The 26754-nt window shown below is 34.4% G+C and overlaps 1 protein-coding gene across 4 annotated transcripts in view; it reads right to left on the bottom strand.

The window, feature by feature from the left end:
• Positions 1-9890: 9890 nt before the first annotated feature.
• Positions 9891-26754, bottom strand: part of TENT5D (terminal nucleotidyltransferase 5D) — an 84105-nt gene continuing 67241 nt past the window's right edge. For 2 of the 4 annotated variants that reach the window (XM_047843908.1, XM_047843910.1), the window contains 2 exons: positions 24258-24304; positions 9891-12722 (listed from right to left, as the gene is read on the bottom strand). In XM_047843908.1, coding sequence (XP_047699864.1) covers positions 11531-12703 — 1173 coding nt within the window. In that variant the 5' untranslated portion in view covers positions 12704-12722; positions 24258-24304 and the 3' untranslated portion in view covers positions 9891-11530. Of the gene's footprint in view, positions 12723-24257; positions 24305-24785; positions 24865-26754 lie in introns of those variants that run through there. The other 2 variants (XM_047843911.1, XM_047843909.1) reach the window with 2 other exon arrangements.

Genomic DNA, 26754 nt, shown 5'->3' with positions numbered 1-26754 from the left:
AGTACATACAGACAATAGAATATTATTCAGCGCTAAAAAGATGTGAGCTATCAAGCCATGAAAAGACATGGAGGATTCTTAAATATATATTACTAAGTAAAAGAGACCAATCTGAAAAGACTACATGCTATAAGATCCCTACTATATGATATTTTGGAATAGAAAAAAAATGTGGAAAGTAAAAAGATCAGTGGTTGCCATTGTGTAGGGGGAGAGAGGAATCAATAGGCAATGTAGAAAGGATTTTCAGGGAACTAAAGTTATTCTGTATAATACAATGGTGGGAACATGCAATTTAAAATTTGTCTAAACTCAGAATGCACATTGTCAAGGTTGAACTCTAATATAAACTATGAATTTGGGTAATAATGATGTGGCAATGTAGATTCATTGATTTTAACAAATATATCACTCTAGTTTGAGATGTTAATAGTGGAGAAGGCAGGTGTGCATAGGGGCAGGGGATATTTGGGAGCTCTCTGCACTTACCCCTCAATTTTGCAGTGAACCTAAAAATTCTCTAAAAATTAAGTATTTTAAAAAAGCCACTGTTTTTACCAAGATTCAGCTATTTCTCTCCCTGTATTGCTGCAAGCCTCTGGGTAATTTTGAGCTCTGGAAAAGTTAATTCTAACAATTTTTGTGTTTTTCATTGTTTTTATCAAAAACTGAAATTTTGTAAGTTCTTATTCCACTATTTTTATTGACTTCATCCTGGACATTTCACATGATATAAGAAAATTTAAAAGGGGCGCCTGGGTGGCTAGGTCAGTTAAGCATCGGACTCTTAATTTTGGGTCAGGTTACAATCTCAGGGTTCCTGAGATGGAGCCCTGCATCAGCCTGCTTGGGATTCTCTCTCTCCTCTCTTTCTGCCCCTCCACCCTCTCATGCTCTCTCTCTCTCAGAAAAAAATAAACATTTAAAAAAGAGAGAAAAGTTAAAAGAATTAACTTTCTTGGCAGATGATACCATAGGCCATTAACATTTTGATGTTAGGGATGTATGAAGTACAGTCTATGGTGGGGGAATCATATAAGGATGCACATTTGTATGAGGTGGATGAAATGGTGGTGGTATAGGGGCTAGGATGCAGTCAAATGCTTAGGGGTCCGAGTCTTTGGAAGGGAGTGACTAAGCCATACTTAACAGTTTTTCCTTGGGCTTCCCCAATGGGGATTCTCAAAATTATTTCATATTGAGCAGTGGGGTGAATTAAATCAGTATGCCAGAGATAATTGGTCTTTGAGTTTTAAAAGAAGACACTCAGACAAGCCAAGACAAGGGTTGTTCAGGTGAGTTTTGATTCTCCTTTAGAATCTACAAAGGCATTAGAAACCGACAAGAATATGATAAATTACCTTCCCATAGAACTACTTTCAGAGAGCTTTTTTTCTTTTTCTTTTTTTTTCTTTTTACAATTTTCTATATTAGTTGGTAATGCCTCTCAGTTCAGCCACTGTTTTATCCCATCTCTTGTCTAGGAAAAAAAAAAAGATTTGTTTCAACAATTTTAGCTATAGCCTAAGGCAATTGTCATATATATCTCCCTTTGAAATTGGAGAGGTGATTTTCCTCCATGACATGTATGTTAAGTACCTGCCACTTTTGTGTATCATTGTATGTATGGAGGTGGAGAGAGGGAATCTCCAATAAAAAGCTGAAAGAAACGTGGAGATTATTTCACAGGTATATGTGTATTCTAAAGGAGACCAAATTTGTTGCTTGATCATGTTATTAAAATTATATTTTTAATGTTTTAATTCTTTCCACGGCAAATAATTGTGATTTTAGAAATGGAAATTCTGTAATAACACAGGACATGATAAATATGGAATCATCTGTGACAACATGTAATGTGTGCAGTGATGGGAAATAGAACACTACTCATCATCTTTCTTTTAACAACTTTATTTTTAAATATGTAAAAATATTGTTAAAATTTAAAGAAAAATGAACCTTTGAAGAAATCATGAAGGTAGATAGTTTTAAATATTCCTACTAATGACCAGACCCAAATTGAGTAGAAATGAAAGCATACAGAGTAATAATGCTTATCCACTTTAACATTGGAAATAATGTGTGTGGGGGGAGGACAAGTGCAATGATCACAAAGTCTAATCAGAAATTTCATAATATGCAAGTACCTTAATGGCATCATTGTCAAGGATCCCAAAGTAAATGAATCTCATTTTTACTAATGCTTAATAATGAAATATTACAGTGCTTGGTAAAATATCACCCATCGTTTAACTGTCTTGTTACAAGCAAAACAATTTTTTTGACTTGCATTTTTTACCATCATTTGTTACTATAGTTGGCTCTTTTTATACAAGTGGATACTACCTATGCTTTCTGCTCAAGTTGGAAGTACCAGACGAGGCACAACTTATCCTTGCGTATTAAAGGATGAAAAAACTGTCTTGATTGTGTCAATGAATCATTTTATATTTTTTATAAGCAATCAGATCTTTTTTATCTTTTTTAATTTTATTTTTAAAATTTAAATCCAAATTAGCTGGCATATAGTGCAACAATGATTTCAGGAGTAGATTCCTTAGTGCCCCTTACCCACTTAGCCCATCCCCCCTCCCACACCCCCTCCAGTAACCCTCTGTTCTCCATATTTATGAGTCTCATGTTTTGTCCCCATCCCTGTTTTTTATATTATTTTTGTCTCCCTTCCCTTATGTTCATCTGTTTTGTCTCTTAAAGTCCTCATATGAGTGAAGTCATAGGATTTTTGTCTTTCTCTGACTAATTTCACTTAGCATAATACCCTCCAGTTCCATCCACGTAGTTGCAAATGGCAAGATTTCATTCTTTTTGATTGCTGAGTAATACTCCATTGTATATATATACATTGTATGTATATATATACCATTTATCCATTCATTCATCGATGGATATTTGGGCTCTTTCCATACTTTGGCTATTGTCGATAGTGCCTCTATCTTGAAAAAGAAAACCAAAGCAGGAGGCATCACAATCCTGGACTTCAAGCTATACTACAAAGCTGTAATCATCAAGACAGTATGTCAAGACAGTATGGTACTGGCACAAGAAGAGACACTCAGATCAATGGAACAGAATAGAGAACCCAGAAATGGACCCACAAACATATGGCCAACTAATCTTTGACAAAGCAGGAAAGAATATCCAATGGAATAAAGACAGTCTCAACAGCTCTTTTTAAAAAATTTATTTACTTCGAGAGAGAGAAAGTGAGAGAGAGCAGGAGCATGAGCTGGGGAGGGGCAGAGAGAGAGTGAGAGAGAGAGAGAATCCCAAGTAGGCTCTGCATTGTCAGTGCAGAGTTCCATGTGGGGCTCGAACTCATGAACCCTGAGATCATGACCTGACCCAAAGTCAGATGCTCAACTGGTTGAGCCACCCAAGCGCCTGTCATTTTGTTTCTTTATTGTAATCATATATATTGCTTTAAGATTTAGCAATCTGATAATTTACATTATGTAAAGAAAATGTGCCAGCTTTAGCATGAGTGTATTTACTGATATATTGTTCTATAGTTTATGTAAAATAATGAATTCTCCAGCCTAGGGTTGCTGTTGCTAAAACTGTAGAACCTTCAAGGAAACCATATCAAGTGGTGTTTTATCTCTCCAATCCCTTTCACCATAGTTCTTAATTCTTCCAATAAACACTATATCCTAATATATTTTCCACTCCATAATCACTTAATGTCATTGCTTGAATATGTGTTTAGCATACACAGACTTTAGTAGATACACTATCTGGCTCTGCTAAATATATGGTGCTGTTGTGTGTGTGTGTTTTGTAAGTTTCTTTGTACATTTTGAATACTAACCCTTTCTGAGCTATGTCATTTGCAAAGGTCTCCCATTCTGTAGGTTGCCTTTCAATTTTGCTGATTGTTTCCTTCACTGTGTGGAAGCTTTTTATTTTAATTAAATCACAATAGTCTTTTATGCTTTTGTTTCCCTAGCCTCTGGATACATATCTAGAAAGAAGCTGCTATGGCCGATGTCAGAGAGATTACTGGCTGTGTTCTCTTCTACAATTTTTATGGTTTCATGTCTCACATTTAGGTCTTTCATCCATTTTGAATTTATTTTTGTGTAAGGTGTAAGAAAGTGGTCCCCAGAGAGATGGAGAGAGAATCCCAAGCAGGCTCTGCACTGCCAGCATGGAGCCTGATGCAGGGCTCGAACCCACGAACCGTGAGATCACGACCTGAGCCAAAATCAAGAGTTGGATGCTTGGGGCACCTGGGTGGCTTAGTCGGTTGAGCGCCCGACTTGGGCTCAGGTCATGATCTCACAGTTCATGGGTTTGATCCCCACATCAGGCTCTACGCTGACAGCTCAGAGTCTGGAGCCTGCTTCAGAATCTGTGTCTCCTTCTCTCTCTGCCCCTCCCCCACTCACGCTTTGTCTCACTCTGTTTCTCAAAGATAAATAAATGTAAAAAAAAATAAGAAAAAGAGTTGGATGCTTAACTGACTGAGCCACCCACGCACCCCTGAGACACAGTAAGTTCTTAAGAACACTTCAAAAGTTTTGTAGTAAAAGATCAAAATTGGTGCTGTGAACTAGAAGGCTGAAAAGGTACCTAAAACATTTATGAAGCTATATTTATATTCACTGCTTTCCTAAAGTGAATTGTTTAACGATAAAATGTAGGTCTGTCTTGAAATAGTGTAGGAAATCATACCAGTTTTACTGGGTGCTCAGCAACTACATTTAGATGTTTCAATTTCATTTTCCACTCAGTGACTATAATTCCTTTCACTGATATTTTCTTTCATGCTTAACAATTGGATTTCAATTAACTGAAATTTTAAACACATATTTGAGATAAATTCTTAAGTATTCCATTTGTTCTCTAAGCTTTGAAGTTAGATCTTCTAACTTTATTCTATATTGGATTGTTTTACATCTAATAAAATGGTATTATTGTAGGGATTTTCTCATATCCAATAGTTAATTTTGGTCTTGTCTATATGGGGAAAATGCAGTTATTCAATGACTTGGACTGTAATTAATTTGGAACCACTTTTCCTTATTCATTAATTAGTGACTTATTTCAATTATCTGGACAGCTGCTTTGTTTTGCAGGTTGAAACATTGATTTAACATCCAGAATTTTAAGGAAATAACTTTCTATTTGCTCATGCTTTTCACTGATTTCACTCAATCTAAACAAGGACTATGTGAAACAATAGCCACAAGCTGACAAAGAGAACTTTAGTTTTCAATTAAATGTAGTAGCATTCTATGGACATAAAGTAGATTTTTTTTCAGAGATATATAGGATTTGCTTTAAAATAGTGGGATATTTTTATTTAAAGAGCAAGTAAGAGTTTGCTATTTCACTTATGCTTTAGCATTAGTCATTTGTAAAGTGAAAACTTAAAGAACTTAAATTGGACAAGATAGTCCCAAGACAGTATCATTCAATTATAATGGATTAAGATCTGGAAAATTCAGATAATCCAACAGGTTATTTCCAATATTTACTGGAAGACACTTACACTCTTTGAGTGAAAATAATAAATACTAAAAATTTTCAATAAATGTAATACACAATTATAATTAATTAAGGTGAATCATCTATTAATAGTTTTATAACTTAATGTGACATTATTATATGGGAATTTAAAAATTTTATAAATTTATATACTCTAATGTATAATTTTATGTATTAAATCTAAGTTTATGGGGGGGACTTTTGTCCTTTTTAAAAGTTCAATTGGTTTGATTTACAATTTTCATATATACAAATGAAGTTGAAATGAAACTTACTTAACTTTAAAAAAGTTCCAAGAATTATACAAAAGCACATAACACTTAAAATGATTTTGACTATTTCTTACTAAAAGTTAACTTATAACTTACCCGAGTCTGAACTCTGGATGATAGTCATGTAAGTGATTTCTCCACATTTAGTTGCCTAAAATTCTTAAGGAACTGAAAAGTGAATGTTTAAGAATCATGGCCTTTTAATTCAAGTGTTGTGTCTTCTAAGAGAAATCTTGAAAAATTGGAGATCCTAGAATTGGATTCTCCACAATGCACACATGAAAGTTTTCTTCTCTAGAATGGAATCATGTATGATTACAATCTTGAGTCAATACTTTTGACATTTCCAGACTCTTCCCTCACTTGGAACAGTGTCATTTTGTCTTTTGGTACTAAAAACAGTAATAAATAACCCTTAGACTGCATTTTTTTTTGCATCTTATCACTATGAACACACAGAGGTATCGTTTTAGTAAACAAGGGAAAGGTGGCACAAAAACAGAAGGAATTAAAAACTTGTTCTTCAGGAAAATGGATTATGTGCCCCCTTTTTGTAAACTGTCAGGATTACAATTCACATAACCCTTCTTCAGAGGTATTCGCCTTGATTTAAGTAAACAGACACTGAATTTAATATAAATCTACTTATAGAATATTAAATATAGTCCTCTACCTTTCTAAAACACATAACCTCCCTAGCACGATTTTCATTTCAGGACACATACTGTGTACCTAGAAGATGATGATAACTTTCCCTTTAAAAATATATTTAGATGCTTTTAAAAGAAGTAGATTTTTAACCTTAAAAACTCTTTTAATTTATATTATTTACCTGCTGACATGATCTGAAAGCATTTCACCTGATAATAAATCTTGAGGAGTTACAGTAAGACAGAAGTTATTTGGACTTCACTGCCTGAGATACCATTGCTTTTTGAAGGCCTTTATTTTTTAATTTATTTATTTATTTAGAGAGAGAAAGACAGAGCACATGACCAGTGAAGGGCAGAGAGGGAGAGAGATAATCCCAAGCAGGCTCTGCACTGCCAGTGCAGACCCTGACATGAGGCTCAAACCCACAAACAGTGAGATCATGACATGAGCTGAAGTCAAGAGCCAGATGCTTAACCGACTCATCCACCCAGGTGCCCCTTGAAGGCATTTAATCCTAAGTATCCCAAAGCTACCCTACAAAACCCTCAAAACCATAAAGAAAATAACTTATGTAAAAATCCTTTTGTTCAAGGAGGTCACATGTAAGGCTTAAAAAAAATTATTTTCAATCCTCTTTATTCAAATATCCACTAATATATGTTTGGGTTGAGTAATTTTATTGGGGAGAGGTGAACATTTGTTAAAACTTTTAAAACAGACATTTTAAATGTAAATGACTATGTAATACCAGTTTTTATTTAAAAACATTTTATTAGTGACTACAACAAATATACTGGAATTCCTTTTTTAACTGATTTTATAACTTAAAGATATTACAATATCTTTATTATTTTTCCATTTGCTATTGAAGCCACATTTTATATAGAAATGTTTTTTATGTTGTCTTTCTATGATAAAAATGAAATTTCTGAATAAGATATTAGTGTGAACTTTCATATCACTCTCTACTGTCATTTTCATGGAGACCAATCTCCCCCACTGATTATTAGCATACCAATGTTAAAACAAGAATTCAATCTTAGGATCCTGGGTTCTCTAGTTGAGCCAAAGGACCAAGTGAGACTTGGTCACATTTTATTTATAATGTAAAGTGGACTACTCACTAGAATTTTAGAGAACAGTTCAAATTCTACCACCAGTCTACAATTTATAACAAATAAATTTTCATAAATCATCATGAAACCACTTAAATTGGATTTAACAGGGTTATTCAATCCATCACTTTTAATTTGGAATCATAAGAGAAAATTTTTAAAGAGGGCTCTCTGAAGACACTTCTCTCTTAGGACACTTATTCATTTACAGGGGTTATTTTCTTGCTCTTTCAAAGACTACATCTAAACAAAAATGGGTTTCTATTGTTTCAAACACTAATGCAATTCATTTAGCACTACTTGTGACATAACAATTTTGTGAAAAATAACTTCACATCCCCCATATTAAAGAAAAACAAAACTAGAAGTGTAATGTGTTGAGCTTAAATATCACCTGTTACAAGTTAAATTTATTTACAGACACCATATACTCTAAATGGTATGTTTTTGCTCAAACTGACAAAATTTGAGGAAATCTGTTTCCTTAAGAAAGCACCTAAAAGCAATACAATGACATTTCAACAAATTAGCTCCTTTCATTTATACATGCTAAAAAAGTGTTCATAAAAGGGAGCAGTGGATCAGCAATACGATTTCCAAACTTGTAACTTTTAACATTGTAACATACAGAATATGACCACAAAAGAACAGAAGTAAAAAGAAAACATCATTAAAAGTATTTTCTTTTACAATGCAAAGCAAATAAATCCTAAAGTACTTTAAAATATGGGTTTTAGGCCTTGACAAAATGGTCTTTATAAGAATACTTTTCAAACTGTAGTCCCACAAACCTCCCAATCCTGTTTTAATGTTAAGTTACAGATTCAATTTTTTTTAAATCCTCTACAAATGGAACTGCCATATTCATAGATCAATATAATTTTGATAAGCATTACAAACTTTAAAACTTCAAATTTTTTCTCAACTGTAAACTTTTAACTCTCTATATTTTCAAAGATGGATGAATCCTTCCAGATAATAGATCCATGCATGAAAAGAGTTTTAATCATATCTCAGACATTTTGCATATTGACCCTTATCAATACCTAAAAACTAAAATATGGCTAAAGGCAAATTTTAAAAATTGTTTATTTTGCATGAATTTTAATAGAACATTTCTGAGATGGTATTAACAAATGGAATTCGGGCCTAGGATATTTTCCCAGTTTTTTTGGAGAAGTTCATAACTGTTCCATCTCTGTTATTTTGTCTTTAATTTAAATAACTTGTCTTCAACTTTCCTTGAGAAACTGGACATCAGTCACTATCAGAATATCTCTGAATTTAAAAGCTACAAATAGTCTACTAATATAACTTTAATAATTATGTGAAAACGTCTGTGAAATGCAAGAATATTTTGGTTTAAAAAAATATGTACCTATAACTAACACCAACTGTGTCCCACTGATATGAATACTAGAACTATGTCAAACGATTTTTTTTTTTGGTTTTGGTTAGGTTTCTGAGAAGAAAAAACAATTCCCAAACTAAGACTCAGTGTTGAATTTGTGTAAAATAAAAGAGGAAAAGACAACATTTCTCTCTTGTAATGAAATTACATATGCTCTAGAGTCAAATTTAACTAACATCTATTAACTCCTTTAGGCAAAGAATCTGGAACTTTTTTTATAGGAAAATTTTCCCATTTATTATCTTAATGAACAGAATGAGGTAATACTGTATCTTAAGAAAACTAGCCTAATCCTGGAGAGATACTCATACGCTATTAAAGATAGATATTTTTCTGTTTGGTTAGAAGCAAAGGACAGCCTAGCTTGGAAAGAAAACCATGAGATATCAAACTATAGCTTTCTCTTTAGTGATACCATTTCCATTCAACAGGTTTGGATTCTCTTTCTTGAGAAAATCTTATATACCAAGTCTGAGCTTTTATACTACAATGAAAACACATATTTGAAAATGTTAGGAGTAAGCTGGTAGCTTTCAGGCCATTCTTCCAGCAGTATGTAAAGCTTTAGGAGAACACCATAGAGAATTTCCTCTTTAGGGAAAAAGGAGTTCAAATTCTCAATAGAACCAAAGAAAACTAAGGGAGCACATGAGGGATGTTTCCAAACAGCTTCAGAATTCTGCTATTCAGCATAAAATTCTATGGAAATACTGAATCTTTACCCATGACTCATAACTACTATAGTTCTTTTATTCCTAAATACTTTTCCCATATCTTTTGGAATTGTTTTTTGGTACTTAAACATAGCATATACTATTTCAGTTTTATGTGCAAGCACTCCCCCAACTGAAAACTAAAGATTATACTTTAGCACAGAAAGATAATTTTTCAGCCAATACACTATGTTAATAGATTACTAAATTTTCTCTTTAATGTGGTATTTATAAATTCTTTATTTTTCCCAAGCAAAGAGGTGAATCCATATAACGTTTAAAAGCCTCAGGGTTGTATGATTGATAAATATGTGCATGTGTAAATACACATAAATACATTTTAAATATAATTCTTTAAAAATATACTGATGGCCAGTGGTGTGGTGGTATAAAACATCTTGGAAATATTTATTTGAAAATGCCATATTTTATGTACTTTTTGTGTCCAGTACTTTAATACAGAGAAGACAGATTAAGCACAGTTTATAAGTGACAAATTCTCAGAATATGCCTTTTGGATCATGCTGTGATGAAAAAACTTATGATGGTCAATGAAAACTGAGATGGAAAAACAAAAAATCAGAAGCAAGTTAAAATGGTGAAGTTGTCTGATGGTCTTCTCTATATTCATTCAGGTTGGTTCATCTTCTCTCATCTCCATTAATATTGGTTATGCATTATTTTCTTCATTATGGGAAAAATATTGTTTTAATTCTATTGGTAGATATGCTAGCAGCATACCTGATGTAGTAGGCAAATAGTCAGATACCTGATGAATGTATGCAATTGTTGGATAAATTATAGTATTAAGCAAAAACTCACATGAAGAGGCACTTGAGTAGCATGTTAGAAACTGATCTTTAGTAAGAGCAAAGTGAAAAAAATGCACTTCAATGAACAATAATGAAAATATTTTAACTTACTGATACTGAGTATCTCCAGATATATTAATACATTAGACAAATAGGTCCTAAAAATGATAAATACCATCCATAGCTAAAAAAAACATTGCCTGTTTTTTTGCTATCTGCCATTTAGAGTCTCTAACAGATAATGATAAAAAATGTTCACATTCATGGTCATTTTCATTCTTTTCAACTTATTTAGGGGAAAAAAATGAAGACACATATAATTTTGATCGCAGTATTGATTTTACAGCTGGATGGTATTATTCTTCAGATCAACAACACTATTTGACAGTTAACAAATTGCTAATGTCCAGTGTTTTTAAGAAATATTTTTTTCAGTGTTCCTTGAAATAACAGTAGGATTTTGTATCTAACCCAATTTAATTGGAAAACAATTATAAAGTCCAGAGTTTTAATCTCTTCTGAATCTGTTGTCTTTGAAATTAGGCATTTTTGTTAAGTATTGAAAACTCAGTGATGGTAATATTCACCAGAAAAAAAATGGTGAAGTGAATGAAACACAGGAATTGATTGAATAAAGAAATGTTGGCACTTATATTTACTGTACCTTTGAATTTGAAAATATGAGTCTCTTATATTTTAATCAAAGATTCAGGCATCTGTCATGTATTTTTCAGGACAAATTTGAGTCTTACTTAAGACTTAGTAAGATCTGAAAATCATTTTAAGTGGTCCACAACATTTGAAAGTTATTATAGCTTATTAATAACACTTGAAAATCATTTACAGTGGTCAGTTTATAGATGATATTGTACTTACTGTGACGGTTTAAGTTATAATTAATGGAAAATAGTTGATAACTGAAGAAATATAAAAAATAGATTTTAATTTTATGGATTTTGGAAACTTGCTTTTAAGACGTGTTTAATTAAAGCAAAGTTTCTGGGGTGTGTGTGTGTGTGTGTGTGTGTGTGTGTGTGTGTGTTTAGACCATACCATTTGGCACATGAAAGTGCAGTGGTTGGTATGGTTGGAAAAAAATCGGTGGTGGTCCAGATGTTACATAATAATTAGGATACCCTCCCTCAGCAGCAAAGTATGGAGCAGGCTGATAAAAGCAAGTTACATTGTCTGTATTGGGTAAAATATTCTGTTCTCCAAGTACTTTTAAAGCCATAAAGGTGATCATATTGAGTGTCTGCCTTCTTTCATGACCCATAAGGCAAACAGTGCTTTCATTCACAACTCCACGCAAGGTCATAAGGTAGTCATATTTGCTATTTTCTTCACCTATGAAATGGTTACGGAGGTACGATTCAATCTTCTTTTGCTGTTCTACTACATCAGGAAAATCAATGAAGAATCTAGAACACATGTAACGTTCCAGTGTCTTGATTTCTGCTTCACAAGCTGGTTTAAAATCACGAACCAGCAAGTTGCTGTACTTCAGAAGGCCACCACCTCTAATCTCTTCAGGTTTTCTAGTAGATATAAGCTTGTATTGCAAATGTGTCATTGCTTCTTGGAAGTCTCCATACATGCTTTCAGCTATCACAACAGGATAATATTCTTTGGTTAGCCTAGCATTTTTGTCACTGTAAAATTCTAACATGGGATCCAAAACAATTTGAAAGGAATCAACACTAAATTCAAATTGCCGTCTGAGTGAATTCACAAATTTTAGCTCTACATTTTTTCCAGTGTTGTTTGAAAGAGAAATGAGACTCCAACGATCATGCATATTGCAAACTTTGACCATCTTCTGCACATAAGCCTCTTTCATGGTCTTTAGGGTGATCTTTTCCTTTTTCACACCTTTTGGTAAAAAGTCCAGTAGACAACCTAGAACTGCATCCTTAATAACTTGAAATTCCTGATCACTTGGTAATTCAACACCAAAAATAACATCAAGATCCTTATAGCTGATTCCACTGTGGCTTGCAAGTATATAACTTGCTGTGGAACCATTCAATCGGGAATCTTTAACAATAATTCCTTGCTCTATCAATTGGTCTTTCACAACATGAATGATATCTTTTGGTTTTACCTCCAATGTGGGGAAATTTCCCCTTCCATGAATTGGAATTACTTCATCTAACACTTGATCCAGTATTATAACTTGATCCCAAGTGAGATTGCTAAATCTGATTTCAGACATTGTAAGATCAGGAGATCAACTAGAAAGCAAGAAAATTTTGAGAGGAAATGTTAGCATCACAAAATCAGTGTTATACTTAAAGCATACGAAAAAGTTAAAAATAGACTTACCCTCATAAACAAAACTAATACTAGGAAGTAAATTGTCACTGTTCCTAATTGTGTTTAAATATATTTTTTAAAGTTTTTATTTAAATTCCAGTTAGTTAACATACAGTGTAATATTAGTTTCAGGTGTACAATATAGTGATTCAACACTTTCATTCAATAGCCAGTACTCAATCACAGCAAATGCACTCCTTAATCCCCATCACCTATTTTACCCATTTCCCCACCCACCTTCCCTCTGGTAACCATAAGTCGTTCTTAATAGTTAAGTGAAATAAAAGCCACTATGATTATGTCAAAATTGTTAGATCCACTAGTGCATGCAAACAGACATTCTCAAGGAATTGTTAGAAATGTAATTATTTTGTTATGTAAGATGGTGGCCTTTCTCAATCTTTCTTCATGTAAATACTATAATGATTGTATTTGGTATAATTTTTTTTTTCATGAAATAAGCATAGTACATCACTGACATTAGTTGTCATTAATTTCAAGTGAGATCAAAGAGCATGTCTGTGTGTGTTAGACCCCGCTGACTGAAGGCATGATGTTTAGAAGCAATGCATAGAATCTTTAATCCAAAAGATTTAAGGAATTATGGTTTCATATATATTACTGCTCTCATTTTAAAGATTACTGAAGTCCATTAGGTTATGAATTCCTTGAATTGCCTGAGGATATAAGGATAGTACCTAACTTATTTCTTCTATGTGCCCAGTAACTCTAAGAAATGTTGAAGGAGGAGCACCTGGGTGGCTCAGTCGATTAAGTGTCTGACTCTTGATTTTGGCTTAGGTCATGATCTCAAGGTTTGTGAGTTCAAGCCCCACCTTGGGCTCTACGCTGACAGTGCACAGCCTGCTTGGGATTCTCTCTCCCCTTCTCTTTCTGCCACTCCCCTGCTTGCACATTCTTTCTCTCTCAAAATAAAGAAATAAAAAAAACAAATGTTGAAGGAAATAATAAATGTCGTTTTAAAATGAAGAACATGGAAAAAATGCAAAACAGGGGCACCTGGGTGGCTCAGTCGGTTGAGTGTCTGACTTAGGTTCAGGTCATGATTTCATGGTTCTTGGGTTCCAGACCTGCATCAGGCTCTGTGCTGACAGCTCAGAGCCTGGAGCCTGCTTTGGATTCTGTGTCTTCCTCTCTCACTGCCCCTCCCCATCTTGCACTCTCTCTTAAAAACAATAAATATGTGGGGCGCCTGGGTGGCTCAGTCGGTTAAGCGTCCAACTTCAGCTCAGGTCACGATCTCACGGTCTGTGAGTTCGAGCCCTGCATCGGGCTCTGGGCTGATGATGGCCCAGAGCCTGGAGCCTGCTTCCGATTCTGTGTCTCCCTCTCTCTCTGACCCTCCCCCATTCATGCTCTGCCTCTCTCTGTCTCAAAAATAAATAAACGTTAAAAAAATTAAAAAAATATATGAAAAAAACTAAAAAAATAAATAAAATGAAAAACAAATGAGACTACTATATCTTTCTCCAAAATGGGGGCAAAGATATAAAAAACTGTAAGATTCCTGAGCTTTAAAAACTGTTTTCTGCAGATATACAGTATGATATGCTCAGGAAACTTTACAGTTTGGAGTTAAGAAATTTAAAGTTATAAATACTATATATGCAATTGTTAAATATAAGTCTATTATGTAATTAGGTACAATTACAGTTATTAAATGGACCTTCAAATACTCTAGTAAGCTGTCAAGCAGATATATCTAGGAAAATAAATAAAGCTAGTTATGGATGTAGCTTTGGGTTTAGGCTTTCTTTCATGAATACTAGAAATTAAAAAAACATATGAAGTTTAAGGCATATTTATATAGATAGTATTCATATTTTTCCCATGTAAATGTGTATAGATAGTATTCATATTTTTCCCATGTAAGGAGGTATTAGAACAGAATATCAATATTTAGAATTTAGTGTTGTATGTTTCCCTAGTAGACTAGAGCAAATATTATCATCTTATTTGACATCTGTAGAATCAGCTTTTTTCTTTTTTTGCTTTTTTTATTTGCTTGTTTATTTCCAGTATAAATAACATACAATGTTATATTAGTTTCAAATGTACAATATAGTGATTCAACAATTCTATACATTACTCAGTACTCATCACACATCATGATAAATGTAGTCTTTTTTTTTTTTCTTGAGAGACACGGAAATAGATGGCACAAATGAGGGAGGGACAGAGACAGAGAATCCCATGAGGGGCAGAGAAAGACAGAGAGAGAAGCAGGGCTCACCCGAAGTGGGCCTTGTGTTTTTTACCTGAAGTGGGGTTTGTGCTCACCTGAAGCAGGGCTCGAGCTCACCCAATGTGGACTTGAACTCACAAACCATGAGATCATGACCTGAGCTGAAGTCAGATGCTTAGCAACTGAGCCACCCAGGAGCCCACAGTAAGTGTACTCTTCATCCCCTTCCTCTATTTCACCCATCCCTCCACCCACCTCTCCTCAGGTGACCACCAGTTTGTTCTCTGTGTTCTGAGTTTAAGATTGTGTGTTTTTGTTTGTCTCTTTATTTCTTTCTTCATTTGTTTCTTAAATTCCACTTATGGGTGAAATCACATGGTATTTGGCTTTCTCAGACTGACTTTGATAGTCTGAGCACTGGCAAAAGATCAATTAAAGAATGGCAAATCTATGTCAGTGGGAAAATAAGACTAAATCTATTGTTTCTGTATATGAAATCTCCATGTATATGAATATTGTTTCTGTATATGAAATCACAATATATATGAATAAAAGTACTTATTTTTATTATGTGATGAAATGGCCCATGTAATGTATTGTTTCATTTTAAGCCACATTAATTACTAATGCTCAGAAAGTTTTATTAGCAATGTCAATATCCAAATCAATCCTTAAAGATGAATAGGCTGAGCTGACTACACACCAGGCTGTTGGAGTTTGGTTATTCATCCATCAAGTGAAATAGTATGTATATTGAGTTTAGAACATTAGAAAAAATAAAATGTTACATGAAGAATAGAATATGCAGTAAAAACTGGCATGCCTACTTCCTAATTTCTCTTCCTGAATTGTCACTGAATTGTTTCAAGCTAACAAAGTTTGTTATCCTCAAATTCTCAATCTAGAAAAATGATAATTCATAACATTGGCTGGCTTCATGTAAGGGCCTAAGGAAGATCAAGCATTTACCCAATATTTTAGAAATATCACATGTAAATTATTTAACTTTGATATAGAAAAAGTTTCCAAGTTCCTTTTTAATATGTAAATTTCTTTTGCAAATGGCAATTTTCCTTTCCTTAATGGTAAATTTCCTTTGTTAATATTAGTTAAAAGTTTAAAATTCAATGGTCTATTACCAGGCCTACAATCCCCATGTGAACCTAAACCTTTAATCACCAATCATCTGAAAATAAAGATCACTTACACTGATATACTGCCGTTATTTAAATTACCACATTCAGGGCACCTGGGTAGCTCAGTCAGTTGAGTGTCCACTTCGGCTCAGGTCATAATCTCGCGATTCTTGGGTTCCAGCCCCATGTTGGGCTCTGTGCTGACAGCTCAGAGCCTGGAGCCTGCTTCGGATTCTGTGTCTCCCCCTCTTTCTGCCCCTCCCATTCTCATGCTCTGTCTCTCTCTTTCTCTCAACAATAAATAAACGTTAAAAAAATAAAAAAAATTACCGCATTCTTTTCCATACAGAAGTTTCCAGGATATTTATGTGCAAATAAAACCAACCAAAGACATGACTAAGTTAACTGTCAGAATGCGGGAGTCCTTGATCAAAAGGTGTCCTTCAAATCAAGAAATAGGAAGTCTTACTTTGTATCTTGAATCTGCTCATAGATATAAGAGGAGGAAGGGAAGGGTCAGAATTTTGTTTCCCAGGCAGAATAATACTATGATCTTTCAAGGACAAGAAAGATGTTGTCCAAAGGTTAACTTTACCTTACACTAGAGAAGTAGTGGAGGGAAATTGATCATCATTGAACAACTATAGACTTGCTGCTTGATTACCCTATGTTAATGATACCCTATGTTAATTACCCAAATTTCTGTTTTTCAGAATTATCTAGAGAGCTTTAAAAAAATACACATACAGAATATTTTAGGCCTGGTATTTCTTGTTACAAAAGTAACAGTGACACCAACTTGCTAAAATGTAGGAAAACTGTCTTTGGTTGAGCAATATATTACTTAAATATCAAAATTGGAGCTTTGATAACCAGCTATTTTCTCTCATGTTTCTCTATGCACAACTATGTAAACACACTTTTTCTTAAGTTTATTTCTTTATTTTGAGAGGGACAGACAGCATGAGAAGGGGAGGGGCAGAGAGAGAGAGAATCCCAAGCAGGCTCCACACCGCCAGCACAGACCCCAATGCAGGGCTGAACCCACAAAACCGTGAGATCATGACCTGAGCCAAAACTGAGAGTTGGATGCTTAACTGACTGAGGCACCTAGGCACCCCCATAAGCATACTTTTTAAATCAAGCCTACTTCTGTACTGAATTAACATTATTACCAGCTGAGGAATTTCAAGCTACTATCTCACCAATCACCTCTACAGCTACATATACAGGAAATGCAAATTAGATTTTTAAAAAAAAGTTTTAGAGAAAAGCATAATTATGAAAATAAATCTGTGATACACAAAAACACATATATACATATAGACATACATGAGCATACAAAATATTATGAACTATATGTCACAATGGAATAAATATACGTGATTTATATTGATCTGGAATCTATATATGCTTCCATCAATGCTCACCACTATAAACATGGATAATCAAGATTTGAGAGTAATGTTATGTTTTCCTGGCACATTTCCTGGCATAATGCACAATATCCATATAATTTTGTAGTTACAGATTTCACACATGGCAATAAAATAATAAGACTTATCTTCATGTGGGGGTTATGGCTCAGCAGTTAACTTCATATAGCAAAATCAAATACTTATATATCAATAACAACAAATATTATAAAACTTGGAAAATTTAATTTGAATTGCTGAACCAAAGAGCATGGATAAATATAAACTTTGGATGACTGATGGAAATCATATTAAAGGTGGGAAAATGCCAACAAAACCATTCACAATGCTTAAGTTTACCTTGGATACAGTGCAGTTTTTAGTTACTGAAAGTATGTTTATTGAACATAAAATATAAAGCTATATTTTCAAAGACTAACAGCTCAAATTATAGGCAGAAATCCTTCAATAATGCATCATGTAAACTCAAACAGAAGTACAAAATCTGAAATTCCTAATTATTCATCTCCAAATGAGGAAATCAGCAGTAGTTCACTATTTTGCAGAGTATATAAATCTCGTTCTCTCTGACTTGTCCCAATTTACTCATCCTTAAAGCTATCACTTTTTCCATCTACTTTAACTAATATTAGTGTGCCCCAAATGTATCCAACTATAGTAAACACAGAACGTGGTTTCCATTATTCAATTGGTTAAATTCACTGGAGTGCAAGGCAAGATGAGTAAGTTGCCAAGATTTCACAAAGAATTGCAAATAGATACTTATATAATAAAGCATAATTGTTCTCCCTATCACCACCTTATGGTCCTTCTGACTACAGGAAAAAAAGGAAAACTTAGCCACTGTTTTCAATTTGTATTAATACTAGAATAGTATTTCCAAAGAGAGAGAAAAAAGGCTTAAGACTTACGCTGGAAAGACTACCTCAAGAATGCAATACAGTTGAATTAATGTGATGATTCAGTGGATCCTTTAATGAAGATAGGAATTTTCATTTTATCATTGAACAAAATAATGAATCAACCAGTAAAACTGCAGGAAGAAAAAAATGCAACGATGGGGTTCTTTGAAAAATGTATGTACAAGTAATCTAGTGATCCTTGGCCAGTAGTCCTACAAATAATACACACACACACACACACACACACACACACAGACATATATACACAGACAGATAAAGAGAAAGTTTCAGGTGTACAACAGTGATTCAACTTCTCTGTACTTATGCTATGCTCACCACAAGTGATGATAGCTGAAGGTTTTAAAATGGGAAGTTTAAAAAATGTATATAAAGTAAGATGGAAGTTAAAAAACTCTAAAAGAACCAGTTTTCCTTTCAATTCACTAGTTCTTTGCTCTGCTAAACTTCGAGTAGGTTTTGCTTACAAGGAGACATAGAAATAAGCCTGTGTATAGAGTCTAACTGTAGATGCAAAATATTTTAAGGTAAATTCATTCTTTTTATTCATTTTTACATTCTTTTAATTCCAGTATAGTTAACATGAAGTGTTATATTAGTTTCAGGTGTATAATATAGTGATTCAACAGTTCCATACATCACCCAGGGCTCATTATGACAAGAGCACTCCCTAATCCCCATCAGCTATTTCACCCATCCCCCCACAACCTCCCCTCTAGTAACCATCAATTTGTTCTCAATAATTAAGAGTCTGTTTCTTGACTTGTCTCTTTATTTTTCTTTGCTCGTTTTTTTTAATTCCACATGAGTGAAATCATATGGTATTGTCTTTCTATGACTGACTTATTTCAGTTAGCATTATACTCTCTAGCTCCATCCATGTCACTGCAAGTGGCAAGATTTCACTCTTTTTATGGCTGGATAATATTCCATTGCACTCTTAATAATAAATACTAACATTAAGTTCTGTGGACAACCCATAAAATTATTTTTATAAACATCATAATCACAATATATTTATCAATCTAAATAGGCAGCTATTTTATAATCTGTTAAAAATAAATATCTTGACTAAAAGTCATTGATTATAATAAAGTATTTGCGTGTTCATCTTTGTGGATTTTTCTGTTAGGCCATTACATTCAAAAGATTTAATTACAAAGAATTAATTTTACCTAAATTTTAATTTCAGGTAAAATTTAGCGAAGGATGAATGTTTTAAAAGAAAAAGTATAAACATTTGAAAGGGAAGCTGTGTATTTCCAAAGTTTTTAATATAGATAAAAATTCTAATATTTGTTTATAATCTAATTTAGAATGCTTATATGAAGCCTCTATTATTGTGTGTATGCAATTTTTATATGATTGACCACAGTGCTTAAGTCCTAGAACAAATCTTGTATCACAAAACACTATATTATTTATGCCATAATGCACTGTTGATGTTACAATTCTATAGCATTTAAAGATTTGGAAGTGACTTCTCACTATCAGTTCACTTTTGGCATTAGTCATTTTCAAATTTAGTTCTGAAGAATAAATCTCATCACATTGATGCTATAACAGTTCCAATTTACATTACTTCAAAAACTATTTTATTAGTACAGAATTCTACTAATAAAACAAATGGGTTCATTTTTCAAAGTTATAGCCTCTTACAAATGTACTTCAGACAATGATGAAACTTAAGAAAAAGATGTTTATTTAAATTTTTTTCTTAATTAAAAAATGTTTTAATTATGTTAAAAACACGTGTAATAACTTTATTTTCAATGAATAGAAGTGGCAAAGTGCTCAGAGACGTCACTGGACTTAAAATTAGGCTTGGGGGTACCTGGGTGACTCAGTCGGTTGAGTGTCTGACTCTTGGTCATGATCTCACAGTTCGTGAGTTCAAGCCCCACATTGGGCTCTGCGCTCACAGCTCGGAGTCTGCTTGGGATTTATTCTCTCTCTCTCTCTCTCTCTCTCTCTCTCTCTGTGTCCCTTCCCCATTTGCGCTCGCTCTCTCTGTCTCTCTCTCTCTCTGTCTCTCTCTCTCTCAAAAATAAGCAACAACAAAAAAATAGGCTTGGGCCATGGAGCGAGAAGTAGAAAAATGTCAACTTCTCATGTACCAATAGATAGTAGAAGTGTTCAAGATTTCTAGTTTCTACTCATACTCATAAAAACGCAGGCAGGTAGATTCTATTTTAGTGTTATTAACATCCTAGTCTGTCATCCTCTTCACTTTATGACCATCTCTTTTCAAACACTGCTTAGCTCTAATTTTCATTCTAATACTGTTTTTATAGAAAATTTACATGAATTCCTGGTTTCCTGCCATTTATGATTAGGGAAATAACTTGTTCTTGAAATTCTTACATGTGGATAGAACCATGCTAAAAGAGGGGTTTTGAGTTAAAAAGCTAAGATAGAAGGTGCATTGGAATAACTAAGATCAACATGCCAGGGGTGCCTGGGTGGGTTAGTGGGTTAAGTGTCCTACTTCAGCTCAGGTCATGATCTCGTGGTTCATGGGTTCGTGCCCCACATTGGGCTCTGTGCTGACAGCTCAAAGCCTGGAGCCTGCTTTGGATTCTGTGTCTCCCTCTCTCCCCTCTCTACCCCCACCCATGCTCTGTCTCTTTCTCTCAAAAATAAACATTAAAAAAATTTATAAAAAAAGATCAACATGCCAGACACCTAGAGAAAACAATACAAAAGCCAAATGAGAAATATCTCTGGATTTAAAAGCATGATGCTCAGAAGCTTAAAAACGAGCTACCTTCCCCCAGGTTAAACCTCTGCCTCTAATTCCAGAGAAATCTTATCATTTCCTTCCCATTCTGCCCCAATCCATAAATATACTTTGTGTTTGTTTATAGTTTTTAACTTGCTGTGGATGTTATTTGTTGCTTCAAAGTGTTAAAAGTATGCAGTGTTCTAAGGAAATCATCTCCCAAATCCTTTCAGGTTTAGCGCCAATCCCTTACAGTGGGAAGTGAGAGAGCTCTCAGTAATACTTGTTTCTTCCTTTTTCCCTCTGCTCTTTATATAAGTGGCTGATAAAGGCTGATAGCTATGCAGATTCAACCAAATCAGGCTTCTTTTGCTTCTAATGTACCTGATACAAAAGTTGCTGCCTCTCCAAACTGTCATTAACCTCAAATAAGGGAGCTGGCCAGAGAGAACTCTATTTCCCTTTGGAGGGAATGACAGGGTGCACAGATCACTGAGAAGGCTCTGAAGTACAACAGGCTTCTGGGCAAGCTGTGAGCTAAAGCTACCTAGTGAGAACAAAGCTCCATCCCCTTAGCACTGACCCTGTTCAGTTCACCATGACTCCACAATAAACCCAGTAACCAGGTAAACATTCTACAAGTCATTCCAGATCTGTTGCCTCTTTGTAGATAACCCTGTCAACACACACAGATCAAGGATTCTCTGGAGATTAAAAGAGATTCCAGAATTATATCCAACAACATATATACCTTCCATATGACTCAGGAACACTACCTGAAGAAGGAGGAAAGTAGGAACTCACTAAAATGCTCAATGAAAAAGCCTCAGTATTAAAAAAAAATCTGTTAGCCTGTTTCCCCTTCTCCCTTCACAGCACCTTCTTGGCCATAAGAATTCACTTCACCAACTATTGGTCTCTTCAAATCTGTCCAGACAACTGGAGGGGGGCAGGGATGTCATGCTACAATGAGGCTTGGGAGGGGGGGCTGCTGATAAGCACAGAGAAGAAGGGAAAGGGTGGCCAAAGAGAAAGAATGAGAAATGTAGGAATTAAAAGGAAAGGAATAAAGGGAGAAGGAAGGAAAGAGATTAAGAAAGAAAGTGTACAGAAAGCAAGCACTTGTATCAGCTGCCAGGGCCCCTAAGCTGTTGCTGTCCAAGGGCAAGTGGGTACGGACAGTATTTCCCCCAACAGACCCCTCTAGCTCCACTCACCTACCCTACAAACTTCCCTTCCTCCCAGGCTAATCCCCCTTGTAGTGTAAAACCACTTCTATGGCAACCTATAGGCACACAATTTAAGGTGGCCTATAGTGTTGAGCCTACCTGCCCCACGCCAGTGATCTCTCCATTACTTTCCTTTTTCCCTTAGTGCTGAACTTTGTCCAGTGGAATACTACTACTTTTTCTCCCTCCCCACACAGAAAACCAATTTCCTATCATCTCCCAAAATACTATCTGACATGTCTTTCCCCAAAACACACACCTACCATATATCCTCCTCCTTCCTATGCCTCTTCAATCATGGGCAACATAAATACAAACTTAAATTCATGCTCAGAGGGCAGTTTTTCTGAAACAAGTGGCTTTTTCCCCTCGTTTTCTCTTTTTTCCTTAAGTCTCTCCATCATGAAGACTTCCCTCTCTCACTGAATACCTTCTGCCCCTGAAGGCACATGGGTGACCCAGTCGGTTAAGCATCTGACTTCAGCTGAGATCATGATCTCACTGTTCATGCGTTCAAGCCCTACATTGGGCTTGCTGTTGTCAGCACAGAGCCTACTTCAGATCCTCAGTCCCTCTCTCTCTGTCCCTCCACCATGCATGCTTTCTCTCTCAAAAATAAACAAACATTAAAAAAATACCTTATGCTCTTGGTTTGCCTAGAAATATAGGTCCTTATAGTTTCTCCCATATCTATAGCTACTTCTAACAAGAGAAAACAGCTGGATAGCATTTTTAAAAATTGTTTTTAATGTTTATTTATTTTTGAGAGACAGCGCACAAGCAGGGGAGGGGTAGAGAGAGAGAGAGGGAGACACAGAATCCAAAGCAGGCTTCAGGCTCTGAGATGTCAGCACAGAACCCAACTTGGGACTTGAACTCATGAGCCATGAGATCATGACCTGAGCCAAAGTCGGACGCTTAACTGACTGAGCAACCCAGGTGCCCCTGGATGGAATTTTTTAGAGACAATTTCAAAATGCAGTCTTTGATAATTTAAAGTAGAATTGCCTTAATGAAATCCACTAAGTTTATAATCAATAATATTAAATGTATTAATCTATTATTATTAATTTTAATTCCAGTACAGTTAACATACTGTGACAACATAATGATGCAACAATTCCATATATTATCCAGTATTCATCACAACAAGTACACCCCTTAATCTCCATCACCTAATTCACACATCCCCCGACCCACCTCCTCTCTGGTAATCATCAGTTTGTTCTCTAGTTAAGAGTCTGTTTCTTGGTTGTATCCCTGTCTTTCTCCTTTTTTTTTCTTTCCTCATTTGTTTTGTTTCTTTTTTTTAAAAGTAGAATTGTCTTAATGAAATCCACTAAGTTTATCATTAGTAACATTAAAAGTATTAATCTGATTATTGTTTCCAAACTTTACTTCCATTAAATTCTTCTACTAGCATAAAATAAAGTTCACTTTTTTTTTTTTTTTTTAAATTTTTTTTTTCAACATTTATTTATTTTTGGGACAGAGAGAGACAGAGCATGAACCGGGGAGGGGCAGAGAGAGAGGGAGACACAGAATCGGAAACAGGCTCCAGGCTCCGAGCCATCAGCCCAGAGCCTGACGCGGGGCTCGAACTCACGGACCGCGAGATCGTGACCTGGCTGAAGTCGGACGCTTAACCGACTGCGCCACCCAGGCGCCCCTAAAGTTCACTTTTAAGGGTACCTCAAGACTATACAAAAGAGACAACTAATGGGTGGTTTATAAAAGGAAAAGTAAATCTGGAAAGGCAGTTCAGTATTATAGAAAAAATATATATATAAATATGCTTGATTACCTGGCTGCAATATTCTTTCACTGGTATGTAGTAAACACACTTGATACCTAAAAAAAGTGAGGTACAGACTTTAATACTTCACTTGAGAAATGTGTGAAGTTAAAGTTTTCAAAATCATTCACTATCTGGCTATTTATTGAAACGTAAATGTGTTAGTCGATTAATCTGGAGAAAGTTGTAATTCCCTTACCCTGGAGTTGTGAATAAACATAATTATTTATACTACATCAACATATCAGTTATATTTTGTCTCTCATCTATCATCATTGACATAAGCACAGAGAGTAAAATATAAAAATAATTACTGATGCCTTTTTCATCACATTAACTGAGTTCTATTTTTTACCACAGCTATAATAATAGACACAATTAGTAACAAAACAGCTAATTTTCTAAGAAATTCAGTCCATATTTTAGTTGAGTAAAGTAAGTTTTCAAATGAAATGTAATCACAATGTCAATTTCAATGTCTACTCATAGCTGAAACTAAAAGGAAAAAGTAAACTCCCTTTTTATGAGATTTCTCACCATGTCTTTTCGTAGCACACTTTTTTGAATTTAACAACACTACTACTCTGAAGATTAACTTCCTTCTCCAGAGTTCCCCATCAACTGATCTCCCCACATTCTCTGAAACTCACTTGCCACAACACAATGGATACTGTTGCCAGGAGACCAAGAATATTACTGTTGCATCATTAATGCTCTTATAAAAATATTTTAAAATGAGAAATTTATATAAGGAAATTCTAAGTCTGAAATCTCAAAAGAATCCAAAGCTACATGAGACATTTTAAATATTAAAAATGCATTCCTAAGTTACTTTGACTTTAATAAAAATAGTAAAGACAAATTGTTATGAATTTTTTAATGAAATTATCAAAATTGAGAAGATAGGCAAGCAAATAGATTATAGATAGGAAATATCTGTGAAAGCCAATGATCCAAAGGAGATGTTTTGGATAGTCCTTGTAGTCATTTTGCAGTGAAATGTAGAAGGGAATAAGTACACTTTGGAAGGGCCAAAGATCAAACAAGACACTTGCTCAATTTTTCCCTGGCACTAAAGTATATGTCAGAGGAAGAAGAAACAATTTTTGAATAAGATCTAACAATACATCATGTACATGAAGGAGATAATGTTAAATCAGAGCTTAATTTGAATAGGAAAATATATCTGTTCAGTTTCTAAAGGAAAAATACATAAGTTACATGACATTTCATATGTAATACTGAATATAGATTTAAAAATTTTAACTTTTTGAGTGTAGAACATTTAAACATGTAATTAAGTGGTAATAATAACTAAAATTATATAATGCTCATAATTATATAATGTTAATAATGTGTCAGGTACTAAGTGCTTTAATTAAGTCATGTAATTCTCACTCAAAAAAAAATGTAAAGAAAATCAAAAGGCCCAAGATTCAGATGACAAAAACAAAGAACAAATTATACAAATAAATTAGTGAGTAGAGTAATAGATATAATAGCCCAGGATTAACGAAGAGATCAATAGGCACAAGTCGGGGGATGGGGTTTTAAGTAGAATTTAAAAAAATAAAACAATGTAGTAATAAAACAAGACAGTACATTTAACAGTGAAGAAGATGATGGAAGGAGTCTTGGGAAAATAAAAAGACAAAAGTCAAAAGACAACTATCATTAAGTAGCTGTTTAGTGATCCAAATGTCTTATTTAAGTCCCATTCACTCCAAAGGTTACAATTCCCAACTTGATTAATTGTGCCATATCTCTTTTGACTTAGTTTGATACATTTAAAAATTCATTAAATATACTTTTTTTTCAAATAGGAGTGATTTTAGAAAAAACTGAGTGGGAACTGTCACATTTTAGGACAAAACACTGAATTTCTTCCATGAGCTCCAAAGAAAAGTTGTAGAGGAATCATGCTCTGAAGAGCCAGAAGGTTAGAAATTGGGATAATGAACACTGAATATGGTATATACAGTGAAAAATCATTCTTAAATGGGTTTCTGAAAATAAACCTCTAGTATAGTAACCAAAAACACTCAATATCTGAAGTACATAGGTGGATACATCCTTGACCATTGACACCTATCCTGAATGGAAACTACCTGTCGTTAGCTTGAGCTACTCAGTTAAAAAACACGAACATCTCCTTCATGGTAGGCTTATCAGGATGAAGAACAGTTTCCCTAGGATTTTTCACTTCACCTTCTTTTACCAGTAAAATGTTGCTATATTTTAAAAGCTACACTGTATTTTAGAGTGGCAGGTTCAGCCTGATTTTAATATGTATTTTTGCCTTTTTGTTTCACTGATTCAGATTGGTGCTTAAAAACAAATACTCACTGGAGTAAACTCAAAGATTACATTTGGTGAACAATTTTAATATCAAAAATCCAGATCCCAATATCCATTTAATATCACTTTGGGAAAGGAAATGAGTAAGAACAAACTGAAGGTATCAAAAGATCTTCAGGAAGAAATTAGAATAACTTAAACAATGTAA

The sequence above is a fragment of the Prionailurus viverrinus genome, chromosome X (assembly GCF_022837055.1).
Source record: "Prionailurus viverrinus isolate Anna chromosome X, UM_Priviv_1.0, whole genome shotgun sequence".
NCBI lineage: Eukaryota > Metazoa > Chordata > Mammalia > Carnivora > Felidae > Prionailurus > Prionailurus viverrinus.
Note: the sequence above shows the minus strand (reverse complement) of the source record. Positions and strands in the feature narration are given on the sequence as shown.